General features: G+C 43.5%; 1 protein-coding gene across 6 annotated transcripts; it reads right to left on the reverse strand.

Moving 5' to 3' along the window:
- Nucleotides 1–1,275: 1,275 nt before the first annotated feature.
- On the reverse strand, nt 1,276–26,057 carry LOC125900558 (coiled-coil domain-containing protein 9B). 6 transcript variants are annotated; one of them, XM_049595627.1, is made up of 14 exons: nt 25,238–25,506; nt 21,566–21,673; nt 21,293–21,397; nt 20,972–21,127; nt 18,174–18,323; nt 13,797–13,859; nt 11,693–11,871; nt 9,375–9,424; nt 9,216–9,251; nt 7,906–8,002; nt 5,753–5,786; nt 5,065–5,659; nt 4,900–4,982; nt 1,276–4,522 (listed from the first exon to the last, which is right to left on the reverse strand). In XM_049595627.1, the coding sequence occupies exons 1-14, from the start codon at nt 25,247–25,249 to the stop codon at nt 4,496–4,498; spliced, it is 1,695 nt and encodes a 564-aa protein (XP_049451584.1). In that variant the 5' UTR covers nt 25,250–25,506; the 3' UTR covers nt 1,276–4,495. The 6 variants fall into 6 exon arrangements, with proteins under 6 accessions (XP_049451584.1, XP_049451582.1, XP_049451581.1 ...); XM_049595625.1 differs by lacking the exons at nt 1,276–4,522; nt 25,238–25,506 and adding an exon at nt 25,967–26,057 and having other exon boundaries at nt 4,804–4,982; XM_049595624.1 differs by lacking the exon at nt 1,276–4,522 and having other exon boundaries at nt 4,804–4,982; nt 25,238–25,507.
- Nucleotides 26,058–26,815: the final 758 nt, after the last annotated feature.

Here is a 26,815-nt window from a genome sequence, read left to right on the forward strand (position 1 = left end):
CAAGTGCTGTTATTGTTGGTGCTGCCTTCACTAAGCCAATTAGATCACTTAACATTTTTCTTTAGCACCCACCAATGACTCAGGACTGCATTTTGCTTTCCACTTTTACTTTGACTGCTCCATCGTCTGCCATTTCTGCTGCTGGGGACAGTAACTGCAAAGAACGTACATTGATACTCTTAAATAATGATAGCTAAAACAAAAGCGTTATCCTCTCCCTGTTATTCGTAAATCCAGCCTTCGTTTTCCCGGCAGCTCATAGCTGGTGGCAGACAGAACTGCATGGTGAAAGCGAGGCTTTCAGGGAACCAATCTAAACACTGATGGTGTCATTACTCTGCAGCCATCACAGTGCAATCAACATTTACTGCATAATGATAAGTTAAAGCAAAAACCTTTCCATCTTTATCCTCGAGCATCACCGCAGCCTGCATGAGTTAGTGACAGCAGAGGGAAAGCTACTGTCAGGGAGCCTGTGATATCACACACAAAAACAGATCCTGTCTCACCTTGTTTCAAAGCTGCTCTGCCCAAAAGTTGAGCTTTTTTTTTTCCTCAGGAAGGCAAGCTTGTGCAGAGTGCAGCTGACATAATCCTACACTGCACTTCAATCCTCTAACAGCCTACAGGACTCATTTCCATAATATCAACACCCCCACTGTAGTTCTGTACTATTGCGTCAGACCCTTCAAACTATTAGCTAGCTTAGCACCAAAGTGAACCAGGAGTGTTAGTGTCTCAAGTCGAAAACTGTGTGTTTTATAATTTTATATACAGAAATCAAAAACCTTCAGGCTTGTGTTACAAAGAAAGTAAAACATTTTCAAGGAGACTGAAGCTGCTGCAGTTGCTGTACAGTAGGTCACACACCCCAAAGCCTCAGTGGGAGAAGGCTGCTATGGAGATAGCCTTGGGAGGAGATAATTAAAATAGTAGCACCTATAAGAGGTCCCACCTGTAGGGCTGAGAGGGAGCCGTTTCCAATGCGACCGCCCTGCAGAGAGTTCATCTGAAATTAATCAAATCCAGCACGAAAGCAGACTCAGTGGAGCGAGGTGTAACGATATGGACTGCTGATGCTGCAGTGCTACGTTTCGGTCACATCTGCCCTCTTTACTTTGGGAGATTCACCACAGCAGCCCTCTTTGTTTTTTTAAGATGCAACAACTCTCCAGAGATGGGACTGCATTCATGTCTGTGGTGCTTACCGCAGGTGCAACAAAGAGTGAGAGGCGGGGGAGGGAGGGTGACAGTGCAAAAAAACGATGCCAGTCATGATGTTTGAAATACAGAAAAACTTTATTGATGTTCTGTATGCCTCCTTCCAAATTTATCTACAGTAAATTAAGCTATGTTGCACACAGATTTAAATTAGCATGGATCAAACCTTGACACACACACACACTCATACACAGCCACTCACGATTATTCCTTCCGTATGAGTGGATGTGAAAACATGGAGGACAGCAGTGTACACCCAGGTGGAACAGGACAATTACAACCACCTCCTAAATTTGACATTCAAGCGAGGTGAAAATGCAGATGTCTACTAACTAAATGCTAAACAAGGACAAAAGTACAACTGCTCTATGGTTGTAGGTCCTAACTTTCATCTCACTAAATTGAATCCCACAGGGAATTTTAAATATTTCAGAGGTAATCTGTACAGTTTCCTTCACTTTCTATCCATATATAATATAGAATAAGGCCCCGACTCAAACACAGCACTTGTTCTTTATTTATGTTTAGACTGGCCTCAAACCTTGTAACTCGCTTCTTGATGTTTTTCAGTGTGCTTCTACTAGATTCCTGATGATTTGTATTTTATGTAACCACTGTCGAAGCTGACAGGGCTCCGCAGCTCAGAGCATGTCCACTATGTTCTCTACTTTCGGTTACATAACTGTTTACTATACTGTAGCACTGACAAAAGCCAAAAACGTCTTTGAGGACAGAGTTCTTGTAAGGCTTCTTATTATAGTTGTCACTTGATACCAAAAATAAAACCAGAGACTGGCAATAAATAAAAACAAATCCATATATGTCACAGAGAAGAAGAAAAAACAGCTACTACAATGCACACGGACATTGTTTAGATCATTTGAGTTAACATTCTGTTGTCCAAATGAAGAGGCAAATAAATAAAAATCAATGCTGAACTGTTAGTACAGTACATTAAACGCGACTGTATGTTATGGTACAAGCCATGACGTAAAGGTACACCTTCATTATCTGAAGAAGCCGATATGCAAGGCACAACAACTGGCGAAATTCTTTAAGCTCCATCAGCTTTTCAAAAATATTTCTTGTCTTTCATGATTATAAAAGAGAAGAAATGACAAAACAATGTCAACAGGCCCAGTGTTTTGACTGTGGACAAAAGGCTGAGCCGTCAATTTCATCGGTCCCACAGGGGCCAAAAGTCTCAACAGAGAAAAAGGGTGGGGACTGTTATGTACCGGGATGCTTTACACTGGTTGTTTAAAAACAGCATGAGCAAACTATTAAAGAAAATAGTAATTTTAGTCCCCAAATTAGTTTTCGAATCACAAAACATTGACTTTTATGTCTCTGCTGTTAACTGTTCAAATTTGTAAAATTATAGACATACATAACAATTCCATATTGAACATACAAGTGTCTGAGGAAGACAGATAATTGGGATTCAGCTGTGCCAACTTTATGGAACAAAATGACAATATGTTAAAGGGCAAGTTTGAGATTCTAGTTCCGCAGTGTTACTGAACATCAGTCAAGCAAAATATGTTTATGCCAGTAATATGGATTTTGCTATTAGCTGGATGTTAGCTTAGCATTAAAGGGGCACTCCAACGATTTAGATCTGTATTTCTATAAACAGTCTGGGGACTTTACAGACATGGATTAAAATTACAATGTCAAAAGCAATGTAGCATAGACTGAGACATTCCAACATGTTGTCACTTCTAACTCATCAAAATAGGGCAGATTGGTCAGTGCTCCTACTCTTCAAACTATGATGCTCCATGTACCCCTCTAGCATCAGTTTTAGATGTATCAGTTTCCATGTGTCAGTTTCCATGTCAATTTCTAGTCTTGATGTGCTTAGCGTCTTTTCAAAATAAACATCTGTGTTCACAGGAAATGTAGGCTTTGTCACCAAAACTACCTTAAGTTTAGGCAACAAAAATACTTGGTTAGGATTAGAAAAAAAGATCATGGTTTGGGATAAAATAACTACTTTTGTAACGTAACTTATCTTGACGTATTCTACGGAATGTTGTCTAAAAAAACTAAAAAAAAATAACACTGACTTTTGGTTTCAGATGGGACACAAACAGGTGGTCTCCTGGGTGAAAGTCTTGTATTTGTTAGACCTATCCATCAACCCAAACCTCATCCTTTCGTGGACTTCCTCTCTCTTTACACTGCATCAGTTGCTCTAGGTGTCTAAAACTGCCACAGATGAGGATTGAGATCTGGTTGGATATCCTGACTTTAGGTTCCTAGGATGGGCCGAGCGCCAAAAAACTGGGTACTACACTTCCCATAATGCACCTTGATAGTATATCTTTGTAAGATCATCTACAAAGACATACTATCCCTCCATTTTTTAATGTGGGCTCTATCTGGGCTCAATCTATGATTTTGCAATTGAGGTAACTGTGATGACATCACTGTGACATCATCAGGGTTATTTTGTCCCACTTGATGAAGCTCCTCCAGAGCCACAGAAGACATTGCACTACTGTTTCTCTAAGGTGAGTAGCACTGATGAGTTAGCTAACTGAGCTTGATGTCTAAAATGGATGGAGTGCCCCTTTAAATGTTCTAAATAACAAAAACGTTTATGTCAGCTAGAAAATTTTATAAACAATGTCAGTGGCCGATTAGACGATAAGTCTCAAATATGCCCTTCAATAGTGTATTGATTTCTGATTGGTGAAAGGCTAATGACCGATACTGGAAGGAGTTAATAAACAATATCTACTCACACAGTTCTGAGTGCAGAAGTACAGACTGTCACTACTGTATCGTTATATAACACAGACTTCATTTCTTTAATTGAAAATACCTTGAAGGCAGAATCAGGCACTAGATAATTTGACTGTGGCTGAATTTTCAAGGGCTATCAAAGTGTAACGGATTAGCTAGCCTCCTGATATGTACCTTGAAATCTTGATACAAATGTAAACATTCAATGATATTGCACTCAAGCAGCGTACCAACATACTGAATCCACGTGTCAGTACTCATGCTTTCATACTCATAAAGTGCTTGGATGTAAAAAAATATTTGAGCAGGAAAAATGTTCGACCATTCCTTCATCAAATTTTAGACAATTTGAAAACTTCCACAGGTGGGACACGCCACAGCAAAGTATACAAACCATGGTTTTGTGTGTAAGCCATAAACAGGGTACCTCAAACGAGCTACCTGAAGCGCAATGCAAATACAAAGAGGCGAAGGCTCTGTGTCGCTGTCATTTGGTTTCTGTATTTACATCCCGAAAATGTCAAACAATCTTCCCATGCTCTCTTGCCTGCAAGAAAAGAGAGAAACATACACAAACTTGTTAGTTAAAGCTTATTTCTATTCCATAATTCAGAGTCCATTATTCATCTCTTTCCTATATGAATGATTTAAGTGGGCTGTTAGATGCATTATCAGGCTGTTTCAGCGGTGGATGAGATAAAGAGGCACTCTCTCATGAGACTATTTCTGCTGCACTCCAACAGGCCTCAGAGGTGGTGAATGTACTTAAACCGAAATTGGATATCACACAGCTGCAGTGCAGATATACTGCACGTCTCGCTCTCTCTTCATCCATTTAACTCATCATCCATTTGCACTTCCCTCTATCAGTCCATTTACACATCTATTGATTCTCTCATCCCTCCTCCCGTCTCGCACACTGACCTTGTCGCTGCTGGTGGAGTGTGTTGGGTGTGTTTCTCCTGACTCCAGGCTCAGGACAGACAGACCGGAGTCTATTAGTTCCTCTTTGAAAAATAAAAACAACATTAGTTTAGCTATACACCATTCAGATGTAGTAAAGTCAGGGCGATTGAAGCTTTTGCGTACCTGTGTTTGTGTTGCTGATGTTGCACTTGGCGAGCTCTACAGGCTGCACAGAGCTCTCCTGTAGAGAGGTGCAGGCTTTTTCAGTAGAGGGGGAGCTGGGAGTTTGGGGGAGGGTGCTGTCTTGTTTAGTACATTCAGTTTCAGGAGCCTGCTGTGGGGCAACAGGAGGTGCAGATGGACCACCTCCCTGATCTTGCGGACTAGCATCGTCCTGCTTGGCACTTTCAAGAGGCTGCTGCGGCTCCTGCGCTTTTTGTTGCTTTTTTTTCGGTGAGGAAGCTTTTAAGGAGCTCGCACTTCTCGATTCTGAGCTGGCAGAGTCCTGAGAGCCTGTGGTATGAGCCCCCTGGATGAGTTCCTCTGAGAAGCGTACTTTCTTCTCCAAGCCCCGAGGGGACGAGGCCTCTGCCTTCCCCTGAGTGGGGGTGTCCTCTCTCGGGGAATCTGTGGATCCACTCACTTCCTCAGATGTACGCAGTGAATCTGGGCTGGGCGACAGCTTCATTTTCAAGTCCTCATCCTTCAGATTTTCTAACTCAGGATCTGTGAGGGCGTCGAGTTCCTCCAAGAATTCCTCTAATGTCGTGTCAGAAGACTAGGAGATGAGATTAGAACAAATCATTCCTGCATCTTCAGTAACATTTATCAGCCAATTCATATTCACACTCACGCAGGTTCGATTTCTCACCTGTAGTCTCTCTCCATCTTCATTTGCCTGCCATCTAAAAAATAAAGGCACTTTAAAAAACCAATCTGTGACAATTTAGACAGAGTGCGCTGTAAATCTTCTATTTTTCCCCCCATTACCACATGTAACTTAGAGGAACCATTTTGGAAAGAGATTTGGATGAGAAGATACTGCTCTCATCCAACAGCCAGTTAGCTTAGCTTAGCATAAAGGCAGGAAATAGGAAAACAGCTCGCTTAGCTCAGTCCTAAAGTAGCAAAATTTTGATTAAATAAAAGAAGATTAAATTAGTTAATTGAATAACTTTACTGACGCTAATAGATAGGGCTGCACAATATATCCCTTTTATATCGTCATCAAAATGTCAAATTCAACATGTAGTAGAGTGAGAGAGAGAAGTCTTTCTGTAGGCCTGGTTCCCTCATCAGTCCATTGGATTTTGGATTATTGCAGAAGATAAGATGTGTGGCAAACAAATGTTTATAACACTTTCACGTTTTGTTCAGCGAGATAATCCTCACAAATGAACTCCACTTTCATGATTTTTGAAGTGTAAATGCATTTACAAGAACAACAAGCCTGATTCCAGCATGGATGTATAAAAAGTGGATACAGCATTAAACCCAGGACCCTGTTCATTCCTAGGGAAGTTGCTCAGTGGCACATGGAGCCAATAATGTTTGTTTGTGGCATAAAATTGGGCCAACAGAGCAAGCGTACTAGAAATCCCCGCAGGGCCAGCCAGCAACTTCTGGTTAAGCGCTCCACTAACTTGGACAAAAAGATGAAATCATGCGGCTCTTCTAGACTTTTTAAATGTTACTGGACCAAATGGATTAAATTCTTTTTTGTTTTTTAAGATATTTTTTGGGGCATTTTTGCCTTTAATTGATAGGACAGACAAGCGTGAAAGGGAGAGAAAGAGAGAGGGAGTGACATGCAGTAAAGGAGCACAGGCTGGAGTCAAACCCAGGCCACTGCGGCAACAGCCTTGTACATGGGGCGCGTGCTCTAATCACTAAGCCACCAACGCCCCGGATTAAATTCTGATAGTAAAACAAGTCATTTTGTGGTGGTTGTGACACTCAAAAAAATGTACCCACTAATTTATGACTGTTTCTTTCACCTTGTAAGTCTATGGGAAAAATTTTTTTGGGGGTCACATGGCATCACATGATGCACAGTTGGAAATCCAAGCCAATTTTTGGTGCCAGCAAAAATTGGCTTCAAACTTGACGCATTTCCTAGGGGCCTAGTTTCCAGTCTTCATGCTGAGCTAAGCTAACCCTGTCTTGGTTGTAGCTTCATATATACCATACAGACATGAGTGGTATCAGTCTTCTCAACTAGCTATCAGCAACAAAGCAAATATGTGCACTTCCAAAAACATTGACCTGCTCCTTTCACATTGCATAGTCATGGAAGAGAAAGCAAAGTATGAGAAACATGAAGACAGAAAGCTGTTGGTAGCTTAGCTCTAGTTAGCTTAGGTCTCAGCTGTTGTATCCTGAGTGGCCTGTGGGCTGCCTCTCATTACACTACAATTTATTACCAGCTGTGGCATCAGCACAGCCTAACAACAGGAACCTGTCAGGACACACCTGAATGTTGTTTTGCACTTCTCCTAACCCTTTCCAACTTCCACTCCATTTGCATAGAGAGGAAGTCATCCGGCACATTACACTTCCACACTAAAAGGCTATAATGCCTCACTTCCAGGTCTGTGGCCTTGCGGTTTTTTGAGATAAAGAGCAAAGCTTGGGTAACACCGAAAGCCTCCTCGCCACCCAGCACAGTGGCTTGTTTCACAACAGAGGAAGGCTGGAGGAGAAAAAGAAGTTAATGCAGTGAGACACACATGGGGCCTTCTGGGTTATTTAGTCAGCTGCCGCAACTTCTAAATCAAGTCTCATGACATCCAGGGGAATTTGTGCATTAGGGCACAGTGCAGGAAAACAACAGTGGGCCTTCCTCAGTGTAACAGTTCAGTGTAAACATTCGTTTTGCAGATTTCATTAGTCATAGTACGTTTTCTCGTAACACTTGAATGCAGCTGTGGTGAGAGACATCCCATCGGTTGAATCAACTTTAACATCAGGCGGTTGTGAGTGTGGCACTGATGTGGATGATGTTTAGCTGTTACTGTTACTGACCTCCTGGCTCTCCCAGTCAGACGATCTATGCCTTTTGCTTTACTTCCCATCACTAGCACGTTTTTAGCTCCCTTGTCCTTGCCTCGCTTCTCGTGACCTAGGACAGAAGAAGTCAAAAGTAAATGACATATTTACATTTAAAAAAAGCCATTTCTCATTGCTCGACAACAACAAATCTTAATTTGTTTCCTTGCTGTGTGGGCTTAAATTTCTTTAAATATCAGGGAAAAAACAGATTTTCAAACAGTCCCACCCCCAACATTATCTGCCTTGCTCTTCCTAACTGATAACCCACCAGTTTACCCAGTTTAATGAACCCCACATGAATTAAATCCCACACCAATATCCTGTTTCAGAAAAAAAAGTCAAATTATAGCAACTAGATTCTGTTTCACTGACACTTAAGAAAATTACATAAATTCGCAAAAGTGTTCTGAGCTTTTCAGTAAGCTGAGTGATGATTTTAAAGGGAAAGTTCAACCCAAAAAGATACATATTTTCCTCTTACCTGAGGTGCTATTTATCAAATGTTGAAGATATTCTCTGACATATAAGGGAACTAGATGGCACTTGGCTTGTGGTGCTAAAAGCACAAAAATGGACTCTGGGAATCATAACCCAGTTACTTAAAGGCTCTCTAAGTCCACCTAAGCTTGAATAGTTTTTGTGACATACAGCAAACATCTCCTCACGATCCGCTAGCTACATGTCCTCTGAATATGCTGTGAAAAAGTCCGGTCTCTGTAGGCAGCCCAGGCTCTGCAAATGATAAACATTTGGGTCCAGGCTGCACCAACCAGCCAGCGCGAGACCAGCAAAAGCAAGCACACACACGTGAACGCGATGCCCAGAGAGGCAGTTAGAACTACAGGCTACAATGAGGCTAAAAGGCGAGCTAGCTCCGTTGCGTTTGATAACATTGTTGAACGTAAACAGAAGTGAAGTGTTTTTGTTGCCATTTGCGGAGCCTGGGCTGCCTACAGAGACTGGACTTTTTCACAGCATATTCAGAGCACATGTAGCTAGCGGATCGTGTGGAGATGTTTGCTGTATGTGACAAAAACTTTTCAAGCTTAGGAAGACTTAGAGAGCCTTTAAGATAATCCACAGACCTTATTGTGAGTAGTTTCATCTAAGAAATATTTTCTTTCTACTGAACTACACCCGCCAACCGTATCACTGTGCAGAAGGAAGTGTGCATCTACTTTTACAGTTAAGACGAAAAATATGTGGTTTTGATTTTGTGGTGAACTGTCCCTTTAAGGCACTAAACTAATTAATGAATACTATTTCAGTGTAGGATACTGCACCTGCCCTGGACTGCCCTCTTCTAGCATTTCGTCCACCTGGAATTAAAAAAAATGGATTAAATAATAAAGAAAAAGGAGGATGAAACACATCATTTTATCATCATATTGTGCTGTGTCGTTTTCCTCCTGTTCTCAGTGAGGACTGTCTGAATGTCTCACCTCTGCTGGAAGCCCCCCAGTCTCTGTCGGGGATGGATTTGTCTGAAAACCTAAAAAATGGAGGTTCAGTTAAGACAGAAATATAAACCAGAGCAAGCGCTGTCTTGTCATGCCTTAAAATAGTTCATCGCTTTTTGTTCAGGTGACATAACAGCTCATCTCCTCTCCACTTCAACAGGCCCTTCTGACATTTAAGTATCATTATTGTACATCTATTATGTAAATTTGAGACTTTGCGGAATTAGTGAGAGGTTTTTTGCCCCGTGAGTCACATCTTTGCTTTTAACATCAAGCGAAGCCATCTACTTTGTTGAATCAAAAACACATTTCCTCTTCCTATTCTTACTCAAGAGCCTTGTTTAAGCCTTGCCAAATAAGGCAAGGTATTCCATCCCTTATTCCAAGCTAAAAATATCCGCTCCTCCCTTGTCTCTTTACATTTTGATGCTTCCTTAAACAGCACATTCATTTACTCTGCAACTCTTTGTACCACAGCCTGGATTGTTTGAAATCTAACAAACACTTAAAATGAATGGGCTGTACTTTCTTTCCTCCAGTCAGTCTGGGGTGCTGTTGTGTGTTTTCACAAAGCTGCGATCAAACTGAGTCTCTGCAGTGTGAGAATACACAAGAAGTTATGCTAAAATACCGTTACATAACTGTGCATACAATGATATAATTCGCCTCAAATGTAATTATTTGGTGACCCAATAATTTAGCAACATCCTGTGGCTTCATGAGATTGAGTCTTGTGATCCTGTGGGAAGACACGCAGTCCAAGCACCTCGTCTAATGGATTCTTCCAATGAATAAACTGACTAAAGAGAAACAGGATGTTCTTCAAGGTTATCTATATCTGCACTCAAAGTAAATGAAGCTTTTCATTCAGTTCAGAAGTAAAAAGAGGACAGAGGCAAACTTCTGATTATTAAAAGAACCGCTAATTAGAAAGGGGGCGAATGAAGCTGATAAGTCAGCAGACCAAAATAAAATGAGGGCACTGTGTGTACTATGGTTACATCATATCACTTCACCTTATTAGATATTTGAATGAATTTTGTCTTAATTAGCAAATGGATATTGAGTTATGCCCAGTGACATGTTTTGTGAGGCCACAGTTACCTTCGACCAACAAAATCTAATCAGTTCATCGTCTAATCCAAGTGGACGTTTGTGCCAAATTTGAAGATAATCCCTCCAGGTGTTCTTGAGATATCATGATTATGGACAGACGGACAACCGAATAACATAAAAACATTGTTCTATCAGCACCTTTTCAGTTATTTCCCTTGTTAAAGGTCCAGTGTGCGGGACTTACATGAATCTATTGGCAGAAATAGTATATAACAATAATGTTAAGTTTTCGTTCTTTTATAATCACCTGACAACAAAAAGACTTGTGTTTTTATCACATGAGCCATTTATGTCTACATACAGAGCAGGTCCTCCCCCACCATGTTATTTCTACAGTAGCCCAGAACAGACAAACCAAGCACTAGCTCTAGATAGGGCCATTTGTGTTTTCGCATTTTTGCATCAGCCACCATATTTCTCCTACACACTTGGCACATAGGGGTTTCAGTTCTGCAACCCCACTGCTAGATGCCGATAAATCCTTCACACTAGACCAATTTGTTAAAAAAAAAATGCAGTAAAAATGTCAGTTGTGTTGCTGTTGTGGCTGAGAAATAACCTTAGTTTAACCATGTGACTTCCTGTACTACAAATCAGTCACAAATTAAACAAACCAAAGTAATTTGTGAGTTTTAGAGGGGCTGGTAGGCATTTCTTTAACCTAAGGACAGAGCAGTTTCCAATATTTATGCTAAGCTAAGTTAGCACAGACACAAGAGTGGCATCAATCTCAGATAGTGAATGAAGAGGTACGTATATTTCCCAAAATGTTAAACTATTACATAAAAAAACAGAGAGGGGAGATTATTAGCACTAAGCCTACATTATTAAATTGCATAATGCAAGGTAAAGACGCATCTAATTTTATAACAAAGAGTATAACTAAGAGGACTAAAGGCTAGTGGTTAGAGGAATAGATTCCTCTTTTAACAACTACCATTAAATGGCCTTTGATGAGCATTTTATCCCCTCCTGCTCAGTGGCCATTGGGGAGATGAGTGTGAATGTGAAGCTCTGCATTGCTGCAGAAGATTTAAATGTTCAGTCCACATTTCTTAGAATTGAGTTCTCCAATATAAAAATAGAGAGAGCCAATGAAATATCACCCACAGGAATAGCTGTACGAAATCTAAGCCATCAGCAGATGAAGTGCCTTGGGAGGGCTGAGTGCTAAGAAGTCTTACATGTTCTCCGTTTTGTCCATGTCCCACGCCCGTCTCCACTGGCCCTTGGCGTTTTTGTGGCGTGCCACTCTCTCCCTGTCAATCTGCTCACGCTCCCTCTTCCACCGCATGTACTCCTCCTGCTCCTCTTTTGATGTGGGGATGTTGAGGTCTGTGCTGGCCTGCGGGCTCTCGGGCTCCTTAACACACACACAAAACAGTTCAGTGTATTTTAATTTTTTAAAACGAGTAGCCCTCTTAATAATTATATCATGTTGCTGTCCACTCAACAGTAATGAAGCACTGAAACATGACTAAATTAAACACCAGCTCCATGAGTGGCACGTTATAATGCATCTGAAGCATCACTCTACACGCTGATCAGAGTGGTGAAGCTCAACAGTAGCCTCACATTAAGCATGGGTGGTCATAAACATAAACAGTTTCTCGTCTGTAAACAGATAAACAGCAACAGGGCCATACACAGATCAGTGGGGGGAAAAAAGAAAATGAACAAACAAGGATATTTGTGGTATTTTCATGTATTCTACATTACTGTAAACGCCATTCGCTGCATCACTGTAAATACTGGCGATGGAATATGAGTGTCAGTTCATTCCTGTCAGCTCCCATGTGATTACAAAAAGCTTCTTGTTTGTCTTCCATGATGACAAACACAATCAAATTCTCTGAGACAATATTTCAGGGAAAGTGCAGTCTGCAGTAAATGCAATTATATCCCCGTCCTCCATTCCCCTCTTAACCTGTTTATTGATTACCGCGACGAGAGCAGAAAGGATGGCTTGCTAATACTAAAGGGAGATGTGATGCAGGCTCTTTAACACATCAAAGGGGACAGAGGCTGTGTGCTCTTGTTACAAAGCCCTGGAGTGAAGCAGGACTACAAACACTGCTGCTGCTGCTCTGAGGGAAATCACGTAAAAGAGCAGCAATCTCTGAGAGAAAGTACACATGGGTGATTTTTTTTTATACGCAGGAGGGAGATGCTGTCTAGAGAAAAAATAAAATAGTGTGAGGAAAAAGGCAAAACAATCTTCATGCTGCTCTGCATATTATGACAGAGAGAGAAACAGCAGTGCCAGTAAGAAACCATGATGTGTGATGTTTTCCCCTCAGGTGTGGACCAATCATAGCCAAGTAAACATGTTGCCTTCCAGTGAACAGTTACTGGAGGACATGGCATCTGTGCTCATCCCTCTGTTTTCCATCCTCTCTCCCCTCTCTCTCTCTCTCTCCTCTGGCCCCTGGAGGACGTCAAGGGGCCACAGGAGAGGGCGCTTGTCGCATGTTCCAACAGGCCATCTCCTGCTGCCACCCCGGCCACAGTGCTAATTAGCACTTTTCAATTTCTTGATTTCTCGCCTCCGTGTGGCCTCGCAGGGAGGTTGTCAGGGGCCAAGACAGGTAAGGTGGACGTTGCACAGTGAGTCTGGCTAGTGCTGAGCCCAAAACAGAACTCAGATGTGTGTATGCATATTTAGATAGATCTGTAAATGAGAATAATCATTCCGAAAATGCCAGAGGAGGTTTCTGGTGCATTTGTTAAACAAAGCAGCTAACAAAGCCGAGGGCTGCCTGACCTTTACTCCTTACACACACCTAAAAAAAAAAAAAAAAAAAGGATTCAGCATGATATTTCCTTAAGCAGTCACTCAGCTCAGGCTGCAAAGCAGACAAGGTACAGAGACGCAGAGAGGCATGAACAGCATCACTTGTCATGCTGTGTGTTCGGCGAGACTTTGAAGCCCGTCCTCCCTGCCTCCCTAGTTAGCCTGTTTGTCGCACGCCCAATCTGCGAGACAGCTGAGCTCTGAGCTACTCCAGCGACGTTAACACGCAAGCCAGCAGGAGGCAGATGGGGATGAGCGATAGAAAAGGGGGGGCGTGCATGGCAACGTGTTGTGTCTGTCTGCATGTGAGCGCTTGTGATGAGGAGGGTAGAGAGCATATTTGCATTCCTCTGTGTTTTCGTGATCTAGCATACTAGCGCTGTCATGTGGAAAACTTGTATTCCACATTTATTTCCATCTCGGTGAATTGTGCTCATTGCGGAGATTAGCGATAGGGACAATATGCATGTTGCTACGTCATGTCATTGTGGTACCTGGCATTGCTCTGAAAGCCTGTGCTGCTCCTCGGTGTGCTTCTGCCCTTGTTTAACCTCATCCTGTCACAGAGGAGAGACAAGACAAAAAAAAAGGGAGATGAACATAACAACAATAAGGGTGACACAGCAAGTTGCTCCCAGCCAATTACACATGGTTGTAAAGAGTCACATTACTGCCGCCATGAACAGTGAAAACAAATCAAGCGAGAGCATGGACTCATCCACTAAGAAGGATTATGAGACCGACACTGCCCCCAAGTGGACTAACGGTGCCATGGTGTAATTTGGCACTTGTGGCTGCCTTTTAAATGTCCAGTCTGCGATGAGGTCATCAGAGCAGAGTGCAGTTTGCAGGTGGTTGCATTTCAGTGATTTGGAAAAAGAAACTCATCTCACTGCAGGTGGAGAATTGTATGAATTTTGCTTGAAGTGTATTTCTGACTGCAATGATGTGCTCCGGTGAGCACAGTGGATGAGTCATGCTGCCATTAACAGCAACGCTTGTATGAACAGCCAAGGGGGGGGATGGCAATAAATGCTGGACAGAGTGGTCTGTTGCACCTACAGACAATGACGCCCACACGCATGCTCTCCTACCCACACCCAAATGCAGCCTGGCTTACACACAAACACAAAGGGCTCCTGACTACCTTGTTTCTTTTCTTCTTTCGCCTCTCACTCCTTCTTCCTCTCCCTCTCTGACCCTTTCCTGGCTCCTCGCCAGGCCACTGTCTTTGGCAGCATAATGAGCCTTTTCAGAGTGAGAAGGCAGTCGAATGTTAATTAGATCAAATCGGTCCTTTCAGGATGGTGGGAATGGGGAAACAATCGTGCCGGAGGAGAGCAGACCACTTAAGGTTCCAGTGAGGGGAAATGGAGGCTGGAAACAGACGGTGGGCTGCCAGCAGTCTCTTCCCTTCTCTCCCCCTGCCACTTTTTCCCCTCCCTCTACATTTCCTTTCTCCTGTCTCTTTCGCTCATGAGTGTGAACTGACAGTCTAGTCATGGGTTACTTCCAGGCATTACAATATCTGTTTGGGACGCTGCCAAACAACCACACCCCTCTCACAGAGTCATTATTTATTTCCAGGCTGTCTCTCACACACACACACACACACACACACACACACACACACACACACACACACACAGAATCATGATTTTCAGTCAGTTCAGAGGACATTACACTGACCTACATTCATTTACTGTAGACTTACCCGAACCTTAACCCTAATCTAAACCCTAAAATTAATGATTTATGTAACGGGGACTTGCAGTTTGTCCCCAGAACGAAGGCGAGTCCCCACACTGTGACAGTGTGAACAGAAACACAGACAGGAGACGTACCCTAACCCTAAAATTTTAATGATTTATGTTGTGGGACTGAACTTTTGTCCCCAAAAGGAAGGCAAGTCTCCACAAATGTGACCCATTCACACACCTGTTCAAGGCAGTAATATTACACCGTTATGCTGCCTTGCCGTTCTGTATAAAAAGTACGACTGCGAAATGGGGGTTGACAGAGTTGTCTCGCCTTTGAGCCAAGAAAGGAGGCAGTAACAGTGCTGAAACAATGTCTGTATAGGCTGGACAGACGGCAGGATGGGATTGTGGGCAGCACGGGTGTGATGTTTTGACAACGTGGGAAATTTAAAAAGTAGCTGACAGCAGCTAGCAGCTAACTCAAGGAAGAACAGCAGCTGAAAATGTCTGCAACTTGGGAAAACAATAAGGTCCAGGAGCTCCTTACTCTCCAAGGAAAGGACAAGATCAGCTGCCATATAACAGGGAAGGTAAATGATTGTTATTGTCGTGTTATGCCATCTGCAGAGCATCATCCGTTTTTTGCAGATGATGTGGTTCTTTTGGCTTCATCACACCATGACCACGAACATGCAACCGTACGTGAAGCGGCTGTGATGAGAGTCAGCACCTCCAAATCTGAGGCCATGGTTCTCTGCTGGAAGATGGTGGTTTGCCCCCTCCGAGTTGGGAGAGAGGTACTGCCTCAAGCAAGGGAGTTCACGTATCTCGGGGTCTTGCTCACGAGTGAGGGTAGAATGAAGCGTGAGATGGATCAGCGGTTTGGTGCGGCTTCTACAGTGATGTGGGTGCTGCACCAGACCGTCGTGGTGAAGAGGGAGCAGAGTCGGCAAAGCTTCCGATTTACTGGTCCATCTATGTCCCAACCCTCACCTATGGTCATGAGCTCTGGGTAGTGACCAAAAGAATGAGATCGCAGATACAAGAGGCCAAAATGAGTTTCCTCCGTGGGGTGGCTGGACTCAGCCTTAGAGGTAGGATGAGAAGCTTGGATATCCTGAGGGAGTGTGGAGTAGAGTCGCTGCTCCTTCGTGTTGAAAGGGGTCATTTGAGGTGGTTCGGGCATGATCAGGATGCCTCCTGGGTCCTTCCCGTTAGACGTCCCACAGAGGCCTGGGGTAGACCCAGGACACACTGGTGGCATTACATATCTTATTTGGCCTGGGAACGCCTTGAGGTCCCCCAGGAGGAGCTGGAAAGCATGGTTGGGGAGAGGGTAGTCTAGGGTGCTTTGCTTGGCCTGCTGCCTCTATGACCCGGCCCCAGATAAACAGATAAAAATAGATGGATGGATGTTATGCCATTGTTATTGTTCAGAAAGTGCTGCAGACGCATGTTTTATATGTCACACTAGAGACCAATGCTGTTGTGTCACATGTCACACCTGTCACGCCTCTTTTGATTCTGCAATACCAGTATGTTGTCTACAATCACACTGATGCCACCATTTTTTCTATGTAAAAATGCAAAGGCTGCATGAAGAAGGGACTTTGCAGTGGCCCTTCATGGTGTCAAAAAGGCTTGTGTAAACAGAAACACACACACAGTTGTGTTTCCATCACCTCAGATGACATTACATTGACTTACATTGATTTCCTGGAGATTTACTCTGACCCTAAACTTAACCCTAAACTTTAATGATTTAAGTATCAGGGACTTGCATTTGTCATTAAAAGGAAGATGAGTCCCCGCAATGTGAAAGTGTAACCAGACACACACACACTCACTCGAAAAATATTTCAGGGCAGGGCAAAACCACATAAACCTGCAGCTTATCACGGATCTCATCCATACAAATATTTTTCTAACACTTGCCAGATAGATCCATGACATTTTCTCCTCCTATCAACACCCTTTCGCAATGTTTTCCCCCCACAGCTCTCATAAAACTCGTTAAACGATACTGGTTATGTAAACAGCGACCACGTGGAAACCCTGGGTCTCTCGGATTCACAGGCGACTGGTGCACTGGAGCGTTGGCTACTGTTCAAATGCTGATTCAGTCCACATGATAAATAAAGGGGGACAGACCAAGCGGGCCAGAAATAAAGGCGAAGAGAACAGCGTGTTCAGCCCATAGATTTAGTGCACATTAACCCAGACGGGCCAGTGAGCAGCCCTCAGTGTCTCAGCCAATCAGAGGCAGATGTATATATACATATTTAGCAAGAGCCTGCGCGAGCTTTGTGTCCGGACACCCCTCCTGTGACCAGACTGTGTCTGTGTTTACAGTGGTGAGGATCAGCTGTCTGTGCTGTGCTTCGACTCATTGATTGAGCAGCCTGTGAGTGTGTATGTGTGTGTGTCAGACTGAGGCAGAGCAGCTGTTCCAGAGTTTCTGCATACCCAGGGGGCCTAAGTTCAATGACAGTGTGGCATTTCACAGCCTAGCCGGGGGTGCTGCATGTGCACATGTGTCTCTGCCTGTCTGCATTAAACATTGGATCTTAGAGCAACAGTATACAGTGTAGCGAAGGTTCTGATGTTAAACATGCCACCTCCAACTCCATACTACCGATAGCAAGGCTCTTTGTTAGGACAGCAGCTAATAGAGCATCTATCTATCTTTCATGGCCCTAGAGGGACTGTGTGAACTTTACAGACTGTTCCACACACCCAAAGACAACTACACCCAGAGGCTGAGTGATTTTTCTTTTGCTAAAAATACAACAAAAGTTCTACAGAAGGAGAAAAGAAGAATATCCATCAGAACTGAATGGGATTATGCTAAAAACATAGAAGCAGTCATCCAGGCCTTTCGAAGGTGTGGCTCTACAGCACATCGACTCAGCCAACAGCTCTATTAGCAGCCGCCCTCTGTTAATTCCACACCAGTCAAACACAGCCCCAGTCCACCTCCTGCTCACAAACCATTGTGCTCCATCACTGGAGGGGTGTGGCCAGCCGACATGTCTGACATCTATGTAAAACACGTCGGTGCAGCACAACAGAGTGAACAAAGGCGTATGAGAGAGTGGGAACAGACTAGAGGGTGCATTTTCAGTGCTGAAGCGTATGATCACTGAAATGTTCAGTGTGTCTGATTCAGACCTGTGCTGCCGTGTCTCTCCTAGTCATGTGAGGTGGCTGCTTTCCCCTCCCAGCTGACTCCACACGCCTCGCCTGTCCGTCATCTGTAGGGCTCTTGATGTCCGCAGTGCCTGGCCTCTTCTCTGGCCTCTCACTCACCACCCTCTTACCCTGGAGAGACAGTTACTCATATTAGGGGATCATAACTGTAGCAGTGAGCTGTAATATAAGAGTGCCACTCCTATGATGTCAAAATAGTGCACAAGACTTATTAATTTGTGGGTTGGGGTTACTTGTTTGTAAGACACCTTTTTTCATTTATGTGCACAAATAAGAACATTTAGCCCTAACACCTGCTGTTCTCGATGTACCTGTATAGCTATACAGACATATTCATGGACAGATGATTGAACGGTGCTACCACAAGCCTAAACTTTAATCCAGCCACTCTCTGATTCAACAGGATGACACATCGTACCTCACAAAGCTGCACATTTTTAGCCAAGCTATCAGCGTGTCTCTTTGGATAGCTATGTCAGTGTGCAGTCTACCAAAGTATGAAATATCTCAACTATAGGATGAATTGCTATGAATTGTGGTACAGATATCTACAACCAAATACCTGCAAAACTAATGATATTTCCATCTGTCTCAGTTGTACTCCTTGTTTACTGTTATTTAGTAAAGGTTATGGTAAATGGACCTGCATTTGTATAGCGCCTTTCTAGTCATCTAGTGACCACTCAAAGCGCTTTTTACACTACGAGTCACGTTCACCCATTCACACACACATTCATACACTGGTGGCCGAGGCTACCATACAAGGTGCCACCTGCTACTCAGTTTTAACACACTCACACACCGATGGAACAGCCATCGGGAGCAATTTGGGGTTCAGTATCTTGCTCAAGGATACTTCGACATGCAGCCTGGAGGAGCCTGGGATCGAACCGCTGATCTTTCGATTGGTGGACGACCCGCTCTACCTCTGAGCCACAGCCGCCCCTAATGTCTATGGTTAGCATGCAAACCATAGACAGTAAAATGAACATAGCCACCACAATGCCACTTGCGGTTTTGTGGACTCCCATTTTGAAGCCTCAAGTCTGTCTTTCTGGCTGTCGCCATCTTGGATTTTTGGAGGCAGAAGTGAGCCAAGGTGACCATAGACAAATTTAAATAGATGAGTTGTAAAAAAAAAAATCACCCCCGTACAACTATCACGAATGGGGAAATTAACTTTAGATCAGGCTGTAAACATGTTTTTTTCTGCCGTAAGTGAGGCATTTTAACATGGGTGTATATGGATATTGACTTGCTTTTGGAGCCAGCCTCCAGTGGCCATTTGAAGAACTGCACCTTCTATCACTTCCACACTGACTTCATTTTTCACCTCCAGAAGATGCTTGATGCTAGCACAGTAAACCAAGTTGCTGAACATGGTAAACATTTCTTGCCAAATAGCACTATGTTAGCATCGTTATTGTGACCATGTTAGCATTTAGCTCAAAGCATTGTTGTGGATAAAAGAGCTGCTAGCCTGGGTGTAGACTCTTAAAGGCGCTCTGTGTAAGAATGTGGCCAAAACGGTTACTGCACTCAAATTTAAAATACTGCCGCAAGTCGTGTCCACCCCCCCTCCCCTACAGATTCAAGGTTGCTGGACAGCGGCACGGGCAGGGCCGCGTCGCCGCATCCTTGATCTTCGGTTTTCAAGCGGACCATTTGAGCAAGTCCGGCTTCTCTGCTGCTAACGCTGCTGCCGGGATACAGCTGAGGAGGAGCCGGCTGCTAATGCTATGTACCGGGACACTGCTAACACTGCTGCCGGGATACAGCTGAGGAGGAGCCAGCTTCTAATGCTATGTACCGGGACACTGCTAATGCTGCTTGCCGTGCTGCTGTAGCTCAGTCGTAACTGTAACTGATGCTGAGACTCTACTGACTGTGTGACTGGTAGACGGCGGTGGGTGGCGCAACAGGCCAAAACACAAATTCAAAACATAAACGTGATTTTCTGACTGTAAAGACGTTTTTAAATGCAGATATTCTGGCTGTGCTATTGTTGTCGGTGAGATCAGTATGTTATATGAACATTATTCCTTAGTCTCTGTGACATATTAGGATGATTTTACGACTATTTGCTTTATATTTCTTACATATAGCTCCTTTAAGTCTTGTGGACTATCCTCACAGCAAGGTTGAGAAGGAAACAGGGATATTCAGCCTACTTTTTACATTAATATATCTATACATTAATTCAGAATTCCATGAATACATAAATGGTTTGGTTTGGTACTGCCAAAGTAATGGTACTCAGATTCTAACATGCTTGAAGTATCGGCCTAAGTCAAGGAGCGTAGACTGCACTTTATTGGATCGAAATTAAACACTACAAACTTAAGATCATGAAATATTCAGTAAACTTTAGGGAAAAGTGAAATGAAGCATCTCCTGAGTCGCAGTAAAAGCTCTGACTCTGGCAAAAATTTAACTGTAAGCTTTTCGTATCGTGCCATCAAGGCTTCAACAAGGCTCTGAGATATGTAGGTCTTATAAATAGTTCATGTTATATAATAATCATAATATATTCAATTCAGTATTCTCAATTTTCTTCTGTTGTCAGACCAATCCTAGCTATGAGGGCACACTTTTGCATATGCATCAGCTCATGGAATGAAGTCAGCGTTACATATGCATCATTCTTCAGTGCTCTTACTTTCTTTGCAAGTTATCATACATCTTTTCTAAGTAAAACCTGTGGGTTGAATGTCTGTCATTTTTGCTTGAAGTGAAATTTGGCACTATAGTGTATTTACCTTTTTGCCAGCCATAGTGACCATTAGCTGCTTTCTGTGGCCTCGACCAGCACCCTGCGAAACGCCGTCTCCCCCCTTGTCAGGCCCAGCCTCCTGCTGTCCTTTCCCAGCTGGTGAGCCACCGCTGAATGGTTTCGTCACCACCACGCGACTGTCCTGTTCCAAATCGAAGACGTGAACATGTTATAGTCATTGAGTTTGTTGCCTCTTTTCCTCAGAAAGAATTGTAACTGCGTGCACTCCACAACAAAAGCAGTGCTCTGGGGTATTAGTCAAGCATCATTATAGTTTTTAAGTTTGTCAAAATACTGAGTAACTCACACTGGTGGACTTGCTGATTGTGATGGAAAGATCCTCAGCTTTGCCCTTTCGGCTCTGCAGCGCCATTCCTTCTTCCTCTGCCCTTTTTCTGTCCTCTTCCACCTCCTGAATGCAACTCAATGAAAACAACAGACCAATCAGGAAGTCTGAAAGAGCTGCAACCTTTGACAGAAAAGACAAATGGCCCAGACTTGCAGTTCTACACCTGCAATGACGACCACTGAAATTTCAGACTCCACAGAAGCTTCACTGCCTGTGAACACTTGTCCTTACCTTGTGCCTCTTCATGAGTGCTTCATTCTTTCTGCGGAGAGCCTCGATCTTCTTGTCCAGCTCCAGGTCCCTCTCATGATCCCTCTTGGGCATCATGTCAGTGGGGGTCTGGGGGACACAACAACAAAACTTTCTTTTCAAACTAATAAAACAAGTTATTCAAACGATAAATGTTGTTTAAAGCAGCAGTACAAGAACTTTGCCTACATTCATTAGTGTAAAATAAAACAATGATTACAAACGTGACCAGACTTCTCATGTCAGCTTTTGGTACTTGAGAGTTTCTAACACACCACTGTGCGCGCTGCGTTAACACACAACACTAACACACCCTCACACCCACCACAGATGGAGCATTCATTACGAAGCTCGGTTACACAGGGAGAATGCATATGAGGAGCATCCTAAGCATCCCAGTGCGGTCAGCAGGGGCACACCTCCTCACACGACAGGGGGCCCTGTACCGAAAATCTCCATGTGCTCTGACAGAGCAGCAACTAGGTGCATGTTAACACTTCCTTTCATGAAAATCTCTCTTTAACTTGACGTACAAACATGCGCAAGAGAGCTGCACAGTTGGTGAGATGTGCACAAATATTCAGAAGAGGCAAGATTAGGATAATGTTGCAGAATGATAATGGGGGAGATCTAATTTCCTTTAGCCTGCAGCAGCTTAATGTTCCCTCTCCAATCTGGTTGTGTAGTCTGGATGTATGAGTGGTTCCTTCACCTGGCTGTAGAGCAAACTAAAGAGCACGTGCCTTGGAAGACTGGCAAGAGAGGGACTCTGCTGCAGCATGAGGTTAAAGAGAGTGTGCCGCTTACTTTAAAGACCAGGATCAATAGAGGTTCAGGTCAGGTCAGAGATGCCGTTAAAGAAGAAACTGCTGTATTGTTTTATAGTTATAGCACGGCATTTTGGGTATACACTCATTCACTTTCTTGCCAAGAGTTTAATGAGAGGATTATTATTAATCTCATGTCTGTAGGTAAACATGTAGCTCCAGCTAGCAGCCGGTTAGCTTACAATAGCATGCGCACATAAGTTCCTAAGGTTGTCGTCACTGTGATGTTGACAACCAGCAGCAAACAATCTATTACAATTAGTATTTTTGTATGGATTAAACAAAAAAGTTAAAGGGAAACTTTCCCATGTTTTTGTGTCTAAGATACTAATGAAGACCATTTTTGAAACTGGTCAAATATTGGGAGAGACTGCTGCAGCCACAGCAGCGAAACAGGCTGCAATGTAATCTCTACAGGAAACTGTGCACCTTTAATTTAAGTCCACTGAAAGTGCTTCTTTGTGCCACTGACAGGCTCAGACTGTTATTATGTTTCTGACAACATAATGGAGGATCCCTAAAGAAGAAATGAAACGTCTTTCTTTACCTTATGCTAGTCTGTTTGTAATTGTGACCAAGTCTTGCTCAAGGAGAAGGCTGAAATCTCGTTGGAGGTGACCTATTGCTAGAAACAATCAACACTGGAAACGTTGTTGTTGTTGTTGTGTACAGAAAATATAGTTTTGTGTTATCTAAAGATTTTCAGTGTCATGGCTCAACATTTAGCTGATATTAGAACAAGATTTCTCCTTGAAAGAGACCTTGAGCGAAACCTGGTCACACGCACCAACAAAGAGAGCAGATCAGCAAAAGGTAAAGAAAAACATGTCATTTCTCTGTAGGGTCCTTTTTGTAATGTTTTCAGACACTTAATAATAACAATCTGAGCCTGTCAGTGGCAGACAAAAACTTTTAGTGGATGGAAATTGACAGTGCATGATTGTACAAAGGGATTACAATGCAGCCTGTTTCATGGCTGCTGCTGCAGCGGTCTCTCTCGATGCTGGACCAATTTCAAAAACTGTTACCTTCATTAGTCACTTAGACACTAAAACATGGGGAAAATGGTTCAAAATACCAATACCAAAGTTTACCTTTAATTAGTGAGTTTAAATGTGCTAGTAGATGGATTTTGTTGCCTCTGTATAGAGCAAGGACAGGTGTTTCTCCTTGTTTTCAGTCTAGTGCTAATCTAAGCTAACTGAGGTGAGAGTGCTATCTATCTTTTCATCTAAGTGTTGCCAAGAAAGTGAATAAGCATGCTTCCCAAAATACTGAACTATTTCTTTAAATTGGTTTACATGAAATGCCAGCACGAGGACCAGTCACAAGGCAGCTCCTGTGTCATACAAAATGCAACATATTGTTTCAAAGAGACATGCCCCAGGCAACGAGATGATACTAACACTGTTACCAAGCAAAGCTCTTAGCTTGTAGTTTACGCTGAAGAGGACATCAAAATGTGTGTTTTAAAGGTAATAATGTTCTGGGATATTTGGCAGACAGTGACAAATAGGTGCCAAAACTCTGATAAGATGGGATCAGAGTTATGTTTATATCTGTTTCATCCCTCCATCTCCCTCCTGGGAAATGAATTTCTCTTCATATGCTCTCAAAGTTTCATTCAGCACACAAACAACAGAGCTCTGAGAATACTCAACGAATGACAATCACTGTAAAAAGAAAACAAAAAACCTCTCAACTCAATCAGCTAAAACAAGTGTTTCCGAATCAATGCTGGCATCACTGACTGTTGTCATTTGCAGCTGAGGAGAAGTGACAGTAGAAAAGTTGCCATTACTGCTTGTTGAAACTGTGAAAACACATCATTCATTTTTGAAATATCCCATTCTCCGCACTCTGTGTCATTTACTTGGAGAGGTCAGACTGTCTTGACAGAGACAGGAAGTAGATGTGCCAATGTGAGTCAGTCATTCTCCACTGTTGCCCCAGTGACGACGAAGGAGTCGAAGCTGTTTCTGTGTGATATTGCTAGCACAGAATGATGACTCACGGCTAGCAAGCGCACAAAGACCCTCACATTGGGACTGCAAGAAATTCTTTAGTGTGTTTTTTTCCATCACTGCCACTGTTATGCCTGCAAAGAATATCTGGCACTGAAGTGTTGTTGACTGAATGTAAGGTAGTCAGCACAGACTTTAAGTAAAATGACAAAAGCTGCACATCCTGAATGCAGCTGTGTCGAACCTGCAAAGAGACAGTGAGTATGAGAAAAGTTGGGACTCACTCAGAGAAGCAGCAGGCTGGAAAGCGGTTACCTCACAGCTTCTAGTTGTCAGGGTATCCAAACACAACAGACCATGAGGACATACCACCAAGAATAGACGCAAGGGAGAGACACGCTGCCGAATCTGAATCTCAGCGAAGCCAATGGCGGAGACTGAAGTAAACACCGGCCTCCTTGAACCAAAGTGGGGAGACTCTGTGTGGTGACGGTACCCCTCTGGGTCAGTTCTGTGGTTGTGCAGCAGCAAGGCGACACATATACACACACAAAACCACAAAACAGACAGAGACGTTGTGGGTCTGCCAGTGGACGGCACCCATGCCTGGACTGGCAGGCGAGAGGGAGGAGGAGAGGGGGGGCCCTGCAGAGAGAAAGCTGCCAAGGCTTCCTCCCTACCCAGCGCTCCTGCCACCTACAGGAGCTACAACAGGGGAGAGAAAGAGCCGGAGACACAACTGAAACGCTGCATGTAGCCTCAGCTAAATCTGCGACAGAGCAGAGGAGGGAGAGGGGGGGAACCTAACACCAGAGAGAGCAGGAGAGAGTGTGGGATGAGAAGGGAAAGGAGAAGGCACTCACGGGTCTTTCCATGTCAGCGGTGAGAGCTGGGGTGGGTCCAGGCGCGAGGCAGCCGAGGCGGCAGAGAGGGCTGCCTGGAGTCGACGATCATGCCTCGATTACAATGAGCCAAGTTGGGCAAGCAGCCAAGACGTCTAACAAATGCACAGAGCTCCCCTGTTAACGGATTTCACAGCACCCATCCGCTTGTCCTCTCCCTCTCTCTCTCTCCCTCACTCCCTCTCCAGCCCTCCCACCCTCCTGCACATATGCTCTCACACTCCCTCTCGCCCTCTCTAAAGCACTTGCTCTTTCCCCTCCTCACTTATTTTCTGCTCAGAGCATGCTTGTTATCCGTCACCCTCCCCACACACACACACACACACACACACACACACACACACTCTTCAAGTAAATTAGCACTATTGCTAAACTGACACTATAATATTTTTGTGTGTGTGTATGTATCATTAAATGCTTGGCAGCCACAGCAAATTTATAATATCACTTTTTACATTTTATAATTAAAATGCTGTAATGGCAACATGGTGATATGTTTTTTATATCCATTAATTAAGTTAATTTGTTAACTTAGGTTCGGGAGCAGGGCCACGCCTCGACCACACCTCTGATTACCTGCCAAGCCTACTTATACCTGGTCAACTCATCCTGCTCTGTTTGTCTCAGATACCTCGACCCACCCTCCCTTTCCCTTCCCTTCATCCATCATCCTCCCTACCTCATACTTACCAACATTTCTTCATCCTCTCTTCCCTTCTTCCGTCATCTCTTCTTATTCAATCCAGTGCATACCTCTCCCATGTCCCAGTCTAGGTACCGTCTGGGGGACCTGTAATCAACCTGAGACAAAACCCCCACATTGAGTCTCCCTCTGCCCGATCTCAGTACATCCAGAAGACATCCCTCTTCCACCTTCACCCCCACTTACATCCATTAACCAGTCCTCAATAACTAACACCTCCTGAATTACAATTAAACATTTGACTGACATATTGATGTGGCGTGGTCCTTGCTAATGAATTGATTGTGTTTTAATTCTGTCTTCTGTTATAGGTATAAGCATTTGGGGTTGGTAGATACTGGCTTTGGGTTTGTATTTGTGTTGTTATTTGTGGTTAAGGTTTTTTATTTTTTATTTAATCATGTAGAGTGTTTTGTGTGTGTGTGTGTGTGTGTGTGTGTGTGTGTGATTTCAAATACATTATGTCCTTGTGTGCCGACTAAACGAGATGATAATAGCTTTATTGAGATGGGGGTAAGACTGGGAATTCATCAAAAAAAAATTTTTTTTAAAAAAAGCTTCTTCCTACTCTGATGGGGCCTCATTCACATCTAAACAATACGCACATAATAAATGAGATGCGTGTGTTGTTTGTTCCCTGTGCGCTTTCAACAGCTGCGTCTCCTACGAGCTCCAGACTACATGTTTAGAGTACTAAAGAAGCCTCCTAAAGACTAGAAGGGGAGGGGTGGTTGGGGGTTGCCTGCCGAATTTCCCACAATTCTTCATGCACGGCATGCTGCCTTTTGCCAAACCCAAGTCTGAGAGCTAATGACATGCAGCAAACAGGCAGCTTG

The sequence above is a fragment of the Epinephelus fuscoguttatus genome, linkage group LG14 (assembly GCF_011397635.1).
Source record: "Epinephelus fuscoguttatus linkage group LG14, E.fuscoguttatus.final_Chr_v1".
Lineage (NCBI taxonomy): Eukaryota > Metazoa > Chordata > Actinopteri > Perciformes > Serranidae > Epinephelus > Epinephelus fuscoguttatus.

Excerpts from the sequence above, each read along its gene's own strand:
- LOC125900558 (XM_049595624.1), bottom strand. Across the intron at positions 9,425-11,692 it reads ATGGACAAAACGGAGAACAT|GTTTTCAGACAAATCCATCC; the intron begins GTAAGACTTCTT and ends TCCATTTTTTAG. Across the intron at positions 9,252-9,374 it reads CTGGGGGGCTTCCAGCAGAG|GTGGACGAAATGCTAGAAGA; the intron begins GTGAGACATTCA and ends TTTTAATTCCAG.